This window comes from Orycteropus afer, unplaced genomic scaffold (genome assembly GCF_000298275.1).
Source record: "Orycteropus afer afer isolate SDZICR_OR568_19922 unplaced genomic scaffold, OryAfe1.0 scaffold00141, whole genome shotgun sequence".
NCBI classification, from domain to species: Eukaryota; Metazoa; Chordata; class Mammalia; order Tubulidentata; family Orycteropodidae; genus Orycteropus; species Orycteropus afer.
Genome location: NW_006921728.1, coordinates 5,304,213 through 5,319,145, shown reverse-complemented (window position 1 = coordinate 5,319,145; position 14,933 = coordinate 5,304,213). Strand labels below are relative to the sequence as shown.

At 41.0% G+C, this 14,933-nt stretch overlaps 1 protein-coding gene across 1 annotated transcript in view; it reads right to left on the bottom strand.

The window, feature by feature from the left end:
- The window catches only part of GALNT1 (polypeptide N-acetylgalactosaminyltransferase 1), a 58,917-nt gene that overhangs the window by 27,948 nt on the left and 16,036 nt on the right, over nt 1-14,933 (bottom strand). The window contains exons 3-4 of the mRNA XM_007945655.2: nt 9,320-9,486; nt 1,545-1,752 (exon numbers count right to left, since the gene is read on the bottom strand). Of these exons, the coding sequence (XP_007943846.1) occupies nt 1,545-1,752; nt 9,320-9,486 (375 nt within the window). The remainder of the gene's footprint in view (nt 1-1,544; nt 1,753-9,319; nt 9,487-14,933) is intronic.

The following is a 14,933-nucleotide window of genomic DNA, read 5'->3' as shown; positions in this document are numbered from 1 at the left end:
CCTAGCATTTGCTACCAAGCAGGACGGATGCAGTGGCTTTAGAACCCCCTAACTGCCCATGACTATCAGAGGTTCCTCTGAAATTTAAACATTAATGTTAAGTTGGTACCAATAAAAACCAAAAAACAAACTCACTGGCATCAAGTCAGATCCAACTCATAGTGACCCCTTCTTGGGTTTCTGAGGCGGTATCTCTATGGAAGTAGATTGCCCAATCATCCTTCCGAAGAGTGGCTGGTGGGTTTGAACCACCAGCCTTCTGGCTAGCAGTCAAATGTCTTAGGGACTTTGTGAAAAACAGCCTCCAGATTAAATGTGCTGACAAACAGAAATTTAAGTAATATAAAGGCCCAATGGACTGAAGTTAGGTTTTCCCTGATAAGTACGAATTAATCCAGATCCAAGCAGTAGGTTATCCTTTGCAAACTGTGCCTACACAGTTACTCCAGTTGCATGAACAGAGCACATAGTACACATTACAATATGCTTCCTAATTCATCCCCATTCACAAGACAGTCTGCAAACATTCCTTCCAGACTTTAGAATGTTTTTTTTCCCTCATATTTAGTTTATAGTGCTCTTCATGGGTATTGTAAAGGAAACTTGGGAGGAAGTTATTTTTTGGATTTATTAAAAAATTTAAAATTTTGTATCTTACTGCCATGGATTGAATTATGTCCTCCCAAAATATGTGTCAATGCAGCTATAGGTCAATGAATACTGAGACTCCCAGTATCATGTGGTTGTCTTCATTCTGTAATCTGATGTAATTACCCTCCACTTTGTGATCCTTCATTTCCTGTGTTGTAAATCCTGACCTCCAGGTGTTGAGGAAGGAGTAGGTTATGCTAATGAGGATTAAATTAAGTTTGTTATGTTAATGAGGCAGGATTAGGGTGGAATGTATCTTGAGTCAAACCACCCTTACTTAAGTCACCACCCTTACTCAAATCACACCTTTTATCTTGTTGTTGTTATTATGTGCCATCAGCCAGACTCATAGCGACCCCTCCTTGGATTTCCAAGGCAGTATCACTACGGTTGTAGATTGCCCAACCTTCCTTCCAAGAAGTGGCTGGTGGGTTTGAACCGCCAGCCTTCTGGTAAGCAGTCAAGTGCCTTAGGCACTTTTATGTTAGAAGAGACAAAAGAAGACAGATGCAAGCAGAGAGGAGAGGGTCTTCCTTAGAAGAAATAGAGCTGGAAGTGGAGCCTATCCTTTGGATCTGAGGTCTTTGTATTGAGAACTTCCTAGATCCAGGGAACGACTGATGCCAAGACACAGGGAGGTCTCCAAGGAACATCCGGGCCACAGATGTTGAGAGGAGACCAGGACCTTCCCCCAGAGCTCACAGAGGAAGCCTTCCCCAGAGCTGGTGCCCTAATTTTGGACTCTAGCCACTAAACTGCGAAAGAATAAGTTTCTGTTTATTAAAGCCATCCCCTTATGGTACATGTTACAGCAGCACTAGATAATTTAGACACTTACCATACAGTTTAGGCAAAATGCACTGAAAACACATTCATAGACTCCAGATAAGTACCTGTCATGTTTGATCCTGGCCAGGAGAGGCTCCAGCCATCCCACTGTGCACTCACAATGAGCGTCTAAGAAGGTGATCACTTGGCCTTTGGACACAGCAGCTCCTTTCAATCTGGCTCTGATCAATCCAGAACGTTGTTCCATTCGAATTACATGAACTGGTACTTTTAATTTTTTCACATAACTCTCTAGAGGTCTTTTCAAAAAGTCTGGAAAATTAACAAAACAAACAAATAACATTAAAAAGTAAGACCTGGGGCTACCCAGAGGTAAAGCAATTTTGATTTGCACTAGTCATCCAACATGTATTTAGGAACACTTTCAGTGAGGATGCCTGACTCACAAACTCATTTCTCTACCAAGAAGCTTTTTTATTTCCTGAGAGCATGTACTACAGCTGCCTTTATCTTATATATATATATATATGGCTCAGGCTCAACAGAGTAGACCACATTTCTCTGAGTAACTCTCTGTCAGGCTCAGTTCTTTTTCTAATAATGGTTAATGATCAGGAAGGGAAAGAAAGTAGTTAAACAGAGTAAGTTCAGATCTCAATAGTGAGAAAGAACAGAGTATGTAATAGCTGTGAAAATTCAGAAAAGGAGAATTTCTTCAGAGGTAGAAATGAATTGTCTTATGGCTACTACAGTCTTGGACTATATCGTTCTTCTATCAAAAGACAAAAAGTGAGGTCAAACTCAAAATAGAAATACTGAAGTAGCAAACTATAAAGGGAAAGGAGAGAGAGAGAGAAATAGAGAGAGAAAGAATCATACCTATGAAATCAATAGGGAACTCTGGTAGCATAGTGGTAAGGCACTTGACTGCTAACCAGAAGGCTGGTGGTTCAAACCCACCAGCCACTCCTCGGAAGGAAGGTTGGGCAATCTACTTCCAATACCACCCTGTAAACCCAAGGAGGGGTCTGACTTGATGGCACATAATAACAACAACAACGAAATCAATAGCTATCCCGAAGAGTTCAGATAGAAGTTATGCCCCTAACACCAAGAATATTCTGCCTCCAAATTACTCAATTGATTTTTTAAAACACAGAAAAAGCTCAGTTTCCTCAAAGGAAATAGCAAAAGGATTTTTCAAATCAGGTTACTTCAGGGAATTTATGTGAGAGCAGCTCTTGGTGGTGGTATGGTCCAATGTCTTCTCATCTAGTCCCTACACAACAGATATGAGGATGATGTCTCCCTCATACCTGAGATGGAACTACTGGGATTCTATGACTAGCTTTGTCCCATAGGGCTCTCCCAATGGGAAGGCCAGAGAGATCAGGGTACGTGCATTAAGGGGCTCTTTAAATGTTAAAAGTGGGGATCCAAAGGGCTTCCTACATGGTGGGGAAAGAAAGACAAAGAGCAGCAAAATGGTTTTTTGCCTTTTTGAACTAATAAGATCAGAATGACTCAACAATGAAGTAATCAGGGATATGAGAACTGTGAAAGGGAAGGGCTGTGTGTCTCAATATACCGGGATACTGACCACTTGCATTTCTGCGCATACACATCCTACCATCTGAGCCAAAAAGAGTATGTGAAAAATACCTGGAGTAGAACTCCTACTTGGTCATCACTGTGATTTTTGGAATCAAATCTTAGGATAAAGAAAGAAGTAACTTGATTCAGAGTAAAACAGTTGATATAGTGCCCAACCCTGGGGAAAAGCACCACTGACTACCAGTAGCTGTCATTCTGTCTGTTTAGCACTTATGCTAAGTAAGCTCTTTATGCATTTTACCTCATTTAATCCTCAAAACAGCCCTATGCAGTTAAGTAACACTGTGTTTACTTTGGAAATGAAAAATCTAAGGCTCCAAATATTAAATGAACTTGATCAAGGTGACACAGCTGGTTAAGGGTGGATGTAAGATTCAAACCCACGACTGCCTGACTTCAGAGCATAACCACAGCAAGGAATCCTAGATGTGAACTCTAGAGAGAACAATTCTGGGCTGTGGGACCAACTGATGTGAGGTAAATTTAAATCACTCACTTTAAGTCCAGAATTTGATAGTCTCTCGAGAGGAAGGTATCTGATATATTCTAGAACCTCAGACCAGTCAAGGTTGGGTGTGTCACAAACACTGTGTCTCCCAGTGAGTTTTCCAAAAAATATCAGACAGTTTAAAGTACTTCTTAAGAACAAAGTCATCTAATTTCCCAAGTGCTATAGCTTTGAAAGCTGTAATACATTGTCTTGTCTATGAACAAAAGGAAAAATTCTATGGTCTGGTAGCTCAACAAGTTGTTACTTCACCAATTGGCTTGGCATCATAAAGGTTTTCATGCAGTAAGAGTGTCAGCTGCCTGCTGATACAGAACTATGGACAAAAGGCAACACAGATACTAACTATTTAAGCCTCATTTAACCTAAGGCATTTGACTGCTAACCAGAAGGCTGGAGGTTCAAACCCAATCAGTCACTCCTCAGAAGGAAAATTGGGCAATCTACTTCTGTAGTGATACTGCCTCAGAAACCCAAGGAGGGGTCACTATAAGTCAGCTCTGACTCGACGACAGTGAGTGAGTGAGTGAGTGAGGTAACAAAATGAAGCCATGGGAGCTTATGAGATTAATAGGTACTATTCCACCTACAAATAATGGACAATCTAGTTTATTAGAATGTCTTTAAAGTTTATTGGCCTATAGATGGATCCTTAGCCATTTCTTCAAAGAGTCCTGGTGGTGCAGTGGTTAAGTGCTCAGCTGCTAACCGAAAGGTTGGTGGTTCAAACCCACCAGCTGCTCCGTGGAAGAAAGATGTGCCAGTCTGCTTCCATGAAGAATACACACTTGGAAACACTATGGGGCAGTTCTATTCTGTCCCATAATGTCACTATGTGAGTCAGAAACAACTCGACAGCAATAGGCTTAGTTTTCTGGTTTTAGTGCAAGAAAAGCCTTGAAGACCTTTCAATGATTCAAAAGCTGCACAGGCAGCAAGTGAAGGTGACTGTGATGAAGAATTTGTTGCGAGCAGGTGTTGGTTCAATTGTTTCAAAGTGAGGGTAAATTTGTATAACAATAAAGGGCGAGCAGGAATTGTCCATAAGGACAAGGAACTGTCCATAAGGCAAGATGCTCTTAACCCAGAGACTGCCTGTACTTGATTTTACAGTCAACCTAAGTTGTCAATAAACAACAACAAAAACAAACCCATTGCTACTGAGGCAATTCCAATTCACAGAAACTCCGTGTGTTTTAGACCAGAACCGCATTCCACAGAGTTTTCAATGGCCGCTATCTTTCAGAAGCAGATGGCCAGGCCTTTCCTCAGAGGCACCCTGGGTGGATGTGAGCTGCCAGCATCTTGTTTAGGAGATGAGCACTCGACTCATGGGACGCCAAGCTGTTAATGGCTACCATTGATTAAAGAAGTAGGAAATAGATATTATACTTATCCCCACTTTACTGATGAAGAAAATGAGGCTTAGCAAGATAATGGAGGCATCCAAACTCTGTTTAAACCCAGGGCTTGACCTCTTAACTGCCACACACATTCCTCCTGACATAGCTTTACTGTTGCAAAGTCTATAATAAAAGAGTTTAGATGAATTCCTCAGTTCATGTTAGAAGTTATGTAATTGTCTTCTCAGGAAGTTATTTAAAAACTTAATTACAACCAATATATGTTCTGTTCCTAACCTGAGATGAATATTGTTTTTCTAATTTTATATCCAAGGAAATGGGCTTCATATTTAATAGGAATCAAGACTCAGCTTTATTAGACTCCAAATACCTTGCTCTTCCCACTACTCTTCAGAATTCTGGCTAATATTCTTTGTACGTTCTTGTGAGCAGTGAAACCTTTCGTGACCTTCACAATGACATTCATTCCCTGACATGCACACTCCTAGACAACTTCAAACTCCCTGATGGAGAGATGCTTGCTGCTGTGAGCCAACCAGTCGATGGCTATAAATCCAGGCTATAAATCTTTCCGGAAGCAGACCACCTCATCTTTCTCCCACAGAGTGGCTGTGAGTTCGAATGACTGACTTTTTGGTTAGCAGCCAAATGCCTTAACCACTACTCCACCAGAGCCCTTTCTCTTGTACTAAAGTAAGGCTAAATAAGAATCATATGCACCTGTTCCAACTTACCCACGAATTCTTAGAGACAGTTAGGAATGGATGTTGTTCATCACTCAGGGACTGCCTGTATCTGCAGCCCATGAGGAGACTACATGTGCTACAAATCCTAATCAGAAGGTTGCACTGACAAGAAATAAATGTGCAGGATTAACTGACTGTGGATCACTCTTTCATTCATTTGTTAAATAAACTCTGGACTGTTCAGTACTTAACAGTCACTGTGGACAAAGAAGACAATGGTGAGCAAACAGCCATGATGGAATTAGTCTAACGGGGGAAGACAGACATTAGACAGACAACTAAGCAACTGAAACTCTGGTGAGGGAAAACTGTCGGTGGCTGCGGAGAAGTGCAGAGTGTTTGGAGATGTACGAGAGGGGCACAATCTGATCTAGGGGTATCAAAGGAGACTAAATAAATCACATTTGGGCTGACCTCTGAAGAACAATTAGATGTAAACTAGGCTAAGGAGATGTTGAAGAGTTACTGAGAGTTCTATGGAGAGACTATTGTTGTTGTTGTTGTTGTTATACGCTGTCGAGTCGACCCCGACTCATAGCAACCCCTCCTTGGGTTGCCAAGGCAGTATCACTACGGAAGTAGATTGCCCAACCTTCCTTCCGAGGAGTGGCTGGTGGGTTTGAACTACCAGCCTTCTGGTTAGCAGTCAAGTGCCTTAGGCATTATGCTACCAGAGCTCCTTGGAGAGACTACAGTACCAGTAAAAGTGAAGACAATGAGACAGAAAGAAGGATGCCATTTTAAACAAATTTGAAGAAGAAAAATGGGGATGAAGGGCAAATACGGGCTGAGGTGGACAGGGAATGGTTTTAGGTCTGACTGGAGACACAAGCAAGGCCATACAGACTTGAGATGTGAAACGATCAGATTCACACGTTGTTTGCATCTGGTGAACAGATGGGAAGGGGTGAGAGTGCATGTGGGAAGACTAGTTAAACTAGTTATTCTATTTTAGCAGTCCAGGTGAGAAATGCAGGTGCCATGGATGTGTCTCATGAATAGGAAAATGCAAACTTAAAAAAAATAACAGGACAGAAACACTTAGGAGTAACACAGGAAAATGAGCCTGCTCTGGTTCCTGGGTCCAACACTCACCATCTAAGTAAGAAAATAAGGAATGACGCCAAAGAAAATGGTATTAGACAATTCTCAAATCTGGATAGCAAGGCTACAATTACAGTCACAAAACCACAATGACCAGAAATGATGACCTGGACATCTGAGGTTTCCCTGGCAGGAAGGAAAAGGAGAATCAGGACCCTGACCAGGGACTCTAGAGTAGCACCTGGGGATCCTGCTTAGTGACTAAGAGCCTCAGGTGGAGCAGGAAAGTAGGCATCTCCCCACACTAGTTTTCTCTTGCAGAGACCAAAAACCAAACCTACAGCCACTGACTCGATCTCAACTCATAGCGACCCTTTAGGACAGAGTAGAATTGCCTGATAGGGTTTCCAAAGGAGCTCTGGTGGTGGTGTGCCTAAGGCATCTGACTGCTAACCAGAAAGTTGACAGTTCAAACACATCAGCTGCTCTGCAGAAGGAAGACAGGGCAATCTACTTCTGTAAAGATTTACTGCCTCGAAAACCCAATGGGTTGCTATGAGTTGGAATCGACTCAATGGCAACGAGTCTGGTTTGGTTTTGGTTTATAGAATTTCCAAGGCTTTAAATTTTTATGGAAGCAGACTGCCTCATCTTTCTCCTGTGGAGTAGCTGGTGAGTTTGAACTACTGATCTTTTCGTTAGCAGTCAAATGTTTTAACCACTGTACCACCAGAGTTCCTGGTGGTAGGGGTACCAGCAGGTAGACCAGTAGGGGTAATTAAGTAAGGCTCTGCATGAGGAAAAAGAGAAAACTAGCATACATGGGTTTTTGTCACTCTAGAATTTCAGGCACATGCCCCTTTATGATCAAGCCATTATCCTACACACGCTATTCTACACAGGCCTCTTGAACACTCCACAGGATGACAGCCAAACCAAAGGAGGAAATGGAAAATTCATTTATTGGAGGGAATATATCTGTCCTTGAATAATACTTGGTTTATCTAGAATCAGTCTGTAAGTAAACCAAACACATGTTACCTATAGGATAGATGTTTGCATATGTTGTTGCTTAAATTATGTTAATTTTCTTAAAAAGAAAACAAATTTACTGCATGAGAGTTATACGCCAATTATCAACAGAAATTATTTAAGTGTGGATTCTGAATTTAAATAGTTATCACTCATTTTTAAAGGAGCTCTGGTGATGCAGTGGGTAAGACATTTGGCTGCTAACCAGGTTATCAGTAGTTCAAACCCACCAGCTGCTCCATGGGAGGAAGATGAGGCAATCTACTTCCTAAAGATGTATAGCCTTGGAAACCCAATGGGGGTTCCTATGAGTTAGAATCGACTCAATGGCAGTGAGTTTATCATTCATTTTGATATTTGATTATATTATGCATTATACTATTATTTAAATATTTTGTGTGATTATAAATGTTATCCTTAATTAGATTATGAGATACCTGAACAAGGCAGATCTATATCTTATTCTTCATTCATACCTCTTACAATCTGACAAAGTAATAAGATCTAAATTGTTATTAATGTGTAAATTACTCCCAATAATTAAGATAGTTAATGTTTAAATTTAATCACTGTTTAAATGCACGTATTTTGTGTGGTCACAGGACGGAGAAGGTAAAATCCTTGAATCAACCATGTTGGCAGATGCAACGAGCAAACAGACAAGAAAACTGAGGACACCAGTAGAGAAATTAAATGACAGGTCACGTAGTTTAAAGCCAGTCAAAGAAAGAGGAAAGCAACAGGGAGGTATTTTCTATGACTGTCTCCAAATTTTTCTCAAGTGATATAGGACACTGGGGAGAAAACATGGTACTAGGGATACGGGGGGGAGACTCTGTTAGGGAAATGTGGGTATCTCCAAGTTCCTATAGGGTCACTATGAGTCAGCATCAACTTAATGGCAGTAGGTTTGCTTTTGATTTGACTCCCAATGGAGTGCTTTAGGAAATCATTTGGGAGATACTAGTGAAAAACTGAGATTTTTGGATGGATTTATTAGAGACGAAAGTCATATTAAATACCACACCTTTTCATAAATTCCTTCCTAATCCTTTTATGTACTTAGCTATGGATCATTTTGCAAGATAAAAATGGAGAAAACAGAAAACTTAAGAAGAGTCCCAGGAGCTAGAGCTTACCCAGCTAAGCTTTCATTTTGCTGTCAAAGATACTTCTAACTACAAATAGAACTAAATTTCTCCATGCATTACTCTAAGTAGGACCCAGTGTCTCTCCATTAACTCGGGGATGGCTGCAGCTTCCCAGAGAGAACACTCTAACAAAATTATGCAGGCTTTTCCCACTGTTCTGCATAAGCATTTACATTATATACCATTATTTCTTTTTAAGGCAAGATTAAGAAGTGACTCAAATTAAATGCTAATTAAAGTAATATTTAAATTTCACAAGATGTAATTTTTGCATATATGAATAAGTCTTAATGCCATAAATATTTTTAGGATAAATTAGAAGTGTATAAAATTTGGTTAAAAATTATAGCAACTTTTTTTTTTAAACCTTTAGTCACAAAAGGTGCAGCATACTATTGACTTTATAATTTAAAACTTTACCTCTTTCACTGGCATCATCTACCAGAACAATTTCTTCTAGCATGTGTCGTGGTGAGCGATTAATGACACTATGGACAGTTCGCAGAAGTGTGCTCCAAGCCTCATTGTGGAAGACAATCACCACACTTGTTGTAGGAAGAGTATCTGGATACACCTTTGTTTTACACCTGGAGACAAAGCAAATGCCTTTATAAAAAGTGACCTTTAAGACAGCCGAATGAATGAATCTCAACAGGCCTAGAAAAGGGAACAATAAAAGCAGCTTGTCCTTATCATAGGACTCTTGGTGACTTTTCATTTAAGTTTTGGTTAACACCGCATGAATAATAAATGTTGTTATTGTTGTTATGTGCCATCGAGCTGGACCAGACTCACAGCGACCCCTCCTTGGGTTTCTGAGGTGGTATCACTATGAAAGTAGATTGCCCAATCTTCCTTCTGAGGAGTGGCTGGTGAATTTGAACAGCCAGCCTCCTGGTTAGCAGTCAAGTGCTTAGGCGCTACACTACCAGAGCTCCCATATGATAAACAGTGACTATTTAAAGTTGAGGAGCTCTGGTAGCGTAGTGCCTAAGGCACTTGACTGCTAACCAGAAGGCTGGTGGTTCAAACCCACCAGCCACTCCTTGGAAGGAAGGGTGGGCAATGTACTTCCATAGTGATACCGCCTCAGAAACCCAAGGAGGGGTCACCATGAGTTGGGTCCGACTTCACGGCACATTAACAACAATAACATTTAAAGTTGGGAGCTCTGGTGGCATAGTGCCTAAGGCATTTTACTGCTAACCAGAAGGCTGGCGGTTCAAACCCACCAGCCACTCCTCAGAAGGAAGGTTGGGCAATCTACTGCCATAGTGATATTGCCTCGGAAACCCAAGGAGGGGTCTCCTATGAGTAGGAGACGACTTGACCGCAGTGAGTTTGGCTTGGTTTTTTGGTATTTAAAGTTAGACATTTAGATTAAAATTATTTTAAAGATGTCAACTGCATTCTTAAAATCAGGTATCTCTTTGTGATGAATATATTCTGTTGATTGATTTTACTGGAGAACGTATTAAGGCTACACTATCAATCCTAAATTGAATTGGGCTTTAAGAATTTGAAAGAATGACAAAAAGTCAGAGCTACCTGGTTTACACAGTTAAATAAGGTAAACAAAAATACACCTTCTACAAAGGAGCTCTGGTAGCATAGTGCCTAAGGCACTCGACTGCTCACCAGAAGGCTGGCGGTTCAAACCTACCAGCCACTCCTCGGAAGGAAGGTTGGGCAATCCTACTTCCGTAGTGATACTGCCTCAGAAACCCAAGGAGGGGTCGCTATGAGTCGGGGCCGACTCGACGGCAAACAACAACAACAACAAAGGCAGAGAATGAATTAACACTTGCTGAGTACCTACTATGAACCAGGCACTTAAAAGCTTCCCAATAATTCTATAAGGTAGGTACCATTAACCTCATTTACAGAAGAGAAACTGGGGACATAGACAAAGTGAGTGGCAGGCCTGATGGAGGACTCCACAGCCCACAATCTTTTGAGCACTCCTGATGATGCCTTCTCCATAATAATTAAATATCACTATGCATCTTGGTAAGCAGCTCTGATGGTAGGGTGTCTAAGGCATTTGACTGCTAACCAGAAGATTGGCAGTTCAAACCTGCCAGCCACTCCACAGAAGGAAGACTGGGCAATCTACTTCCATAATGATTTGCCAAAACCAAACCAAATCCTGGAAAACCAATGGGGGTTGCTATGAGTTAGAATTGACTCGATAGCACTAAGTTTGGTTTTAGGTGTTTTTTTTTTTTTTAATGCATCTTGTTTAGTAAAGTCTGTGCAAAAATGCATCAACAGAAAGACCAGAAACATACCTAGATATATGCACAAAAACCCATCTATTGATTGTAAGCAACATGGTCTCTTCCTTTTAGCTAGATAAAACTAACAGCTAACAGACTAGAGACCAATGATGGACAGTAAATAACCAGATACTAAGGCATGGGTTTCAGAACAGAAGCACTCCTAAGGAGGGCATAAGGAGCTCTGAAGTGCAGTGCCTAAGGCATTTGCTGCTTACCAGAAGGTTGGCAGTTCAAACCCACTAGACACTCTGTGGAAGGAAGACAGGGCAATCTACTTCTGTAAAGATTTACCACCTCAGAAACCCAAAGGGGGTCACTATGAGTCAGAACTGACTCGATGGTAGTGGGTTTGGTTGGTTTTGGAAAGGAAAGCATATAACAACTCTCTTGGGTATCCCCAGTTGTAACAGCTGCTTTAACCTCTGTCTGCCTTTTTCCCCGCTTCTCTTTTCTCAGCCTTCTCAAATCCTGTGCTCTCTCCAACCTCATTTGTTATCATGGAGAAGGGGGGGAGGGGTAAGAAATGAGAAAAATACCAACAGAATCTCACCTAAAGCTTTAATCTTACAGCCTCATAACGCTACTTCTGAAATGTTCCATTCTAGGGTTGTGGTTGGCAGTTGGAAGAAAAGGAAATGGGATGAAAAAGGATGGCAGGGTGAAGGAGTTGAAGAGAACTCACTGTAGGGTCCTCGTAGCACTTATCCTTCCTCAATGAAAAGAGACACAAATAGCTTCCATTGTCCCTCTTTATTAAATTCCTCTGAACTCCCTTCCCCCTTTACCATTCCCAAGTCTCCCTTTCACAGAGTGATTTCCATCCCCCATTGCCAGCACCCTCACTATCAATCCACTGACCCAAGCTCCATAGCCTTATTTCCACTTCACTTTCCACTTACCTCCCCTCTACCCTATGTCCCCACATTTTCACTCCAAGATCCACTAGAAGGCCCCACCCAACCTATCAATCTCTCGATAGCTCACTTTTCTCCAAGTCTGGACTATAGTGCGGGGGCCCAAAGGACTGGTTTCCTAGGCTACTGGAAGGAAAATATGTCCCCAGCACTCCAAATAATTCTTCTGAAACTAGTTTCCCATCAAAACTGTATTATAAATGATGGCTAGCTTCAGGTACATCACAGGTGAGTAGGACAAAGAACTCAGCGTTTTAGTGGGGAGAAGCATCCTGAATGCCTGACTCACAGAACAGGACTCGGAAGTCAGGAATTCCTATGTATGGGGAAAGAGAATTTGTAAGAAGGAAAGAAAAAGAGTTTCTTACTTAACTGAATAACATTATATTTTTTTTCTCAAGTTAATTCTACTTAGTATTAAAGTACAGTTACGAAGCAGAAAACAGTCAAACTATAAAGCTGCTACTAGTTTAGCAACACAGCAAAAAAGGGTAAAATTGAATGAGATATAAAAGATGATTAAACAGAATGCACAGTGTACAAAAAGTATTGTTAACCATGTCCATGGCTTGGAAGCTACCAGGAAGAAGACAGAGACAATCTGAGACAGCAGACCTTGCAGAAAGAAATACACAAGTAACTCAGATTTATTATTTAGATGATGCATTAAAGAATTAAGTTCTGAAACTGTAGGGAAAGGAAAGAAAATGAGAAAAATACTACAAGAAAGAAGACTAAGTGGAAATCATTCACAATAAGATGGAAGCATCGGAAGGTATTGTTGTTGTTATGTGCCATCGAGTTGGATCCGACTCACAGCAACCCCTCCTTGGGTTTCCAAGGCAGTATCACTATGGAAGTAGATTACCCAACCTTCCTTCCATCAGAAGGTATTAGAAATCAGAGTAATAAATGACAAAAAGGGAAAATAAGTTTCCTAAATCATTCAGAGAATATAAATTCATAAGGGATAAAATTCTCTCAAAGCAAAACAGAAAATATGGAAAAAATCACAAGTATTCTCACAACAGTTTCACACATGCACACACCTGTGAAAACCCTAAAGCACTTCAAAAGAACCAAACATCCTGTCAGCACTCTACATCAGCTTTTCACATGGAGAGAAGAGACCACTTGTGTGTGTGTGTGTGCTAGGGATGGGGGCGAGTGGGGAATTTGCAGGACACAGAGCTCAGCACGCGTAGGCAGGCTAGCAGCAGTGTGATGAAGCAGCTTTCTTCTACCCTGTCCCAACTGAGACCTTCATCTTCAGGGATGAATTGAAAACTAACCAGTATAAAGCTGTACTTTTTTAAAAAAAATTATATGGAGGTTTATCAAGAAGGTATAAGTTAGGAAGAGAGGGAAGAGAAGACTCTTAAGTAAAACTTTTATTAAAATGTCAAGAAATAGAACACCCCAAGAGGCTAACACCTCAGTGGCTTCCTTTGTGCCCTTCCCATTGTAACCACACTACTGGACTTCTATTATAGACAGGTTTTGCCTGTTTTCTGAGCTTTATTTATAGGGAATAATACAGAGCAAGGGTTCTTAAACTTTTGGACTCAGGATCTCTTTGCAATCTTGAAAGTTATTGAGGATGTCCAAGAATATCTGTCTATGTAAGCTGTATCTATTGATATTTACCATATTATAAATTAAAATAGAAAAATCTAAAATGTAAGAATCTACTAGCACATATGACATTAGGTGTCAGAGGGCTGACTCATCACTATCATGTAGTGTGTGCCAGTGCCTCTCAGTATTGGACCCCATAAGCAGTTTTCCTTTCCAGATGACATAATGTTCAACTGTGTCAGTAAAGGGTGATGGAGGGACACTGTAGGAGGAAGAAATTTATCTTCCTGATTCTGGTATGTTTCAACGTTTCCTTCTTGCTCCTACTGCGTGGCTTCCAGTGGAGTGCGGGGTGGCATTTAGAAGCATTCACCTTCACTGAGTTTCAGAAACACGCCACGAGGCTGATTCTCAGTGAGCTCCTTGGAAACACCCCAATAGTTGGCTTCCCAGCTTTGGCGACCTGTCAAATCACTCCTCTGGAGGTGGGGTGGGGTTCCACTTTGCCAGTTATGAGCTTGATTTCCTGTTTCTCAGTCATGGCTACCCAGAGGGTACCATGCCCCCGTCTACAGATAGGAGCAACCACCAAACTTCTCTACCATCCAGTGACCTGCAGACCTTCTCCAACAAAGTCTAAATCCCTGCCATAGAGGGAGCTTTTTTCCAAGGTTTTTCCTTTCCCGGTACTCTCCTTGGACCCCAGGATGTTATTTAGAATTGTCTTTTATCCTGTTCAGTTAATTCCATTCCAGTTAATAATTATTTACATTGAACCTGCCCTGTTTAAATTTTCTAGAACCTGATCCATGCAGCCGCTTAAATGCCATTGTAGATTAGTTAGAGAAGAAGAAGAAGAAAGGGCAAATAACACTGTTAGTATTATTATGAAAGTAATTTTCATCCTGCAGACTCCCTGAATGAGAGAAGTCCCAGGATCACACTTTGCAAACCACTGATACACATATTTTTGTGTGTCTGAATTTTTTCACTCAACATTTTGTTTATGGAATATTCGTGTCATGTGCAAGAATTTGTCCATTTTTACTGCTGCATAATGTTTCATTATATGAGTATACCATAATTTATTTTTCCATTCTACTATTAATGGACATTAGAGTACTTTCCAGTTTGGGCTACTATGAACAGTGACAATCATTCATGTTGTTGTTGTTATGTGCCGTCGAGTCGGCCCCGACTCATAGCGACCCCTCCTTGGGTTTCCGAGGCAGTATCACTACGGAAGTAGGATTGCCCAAC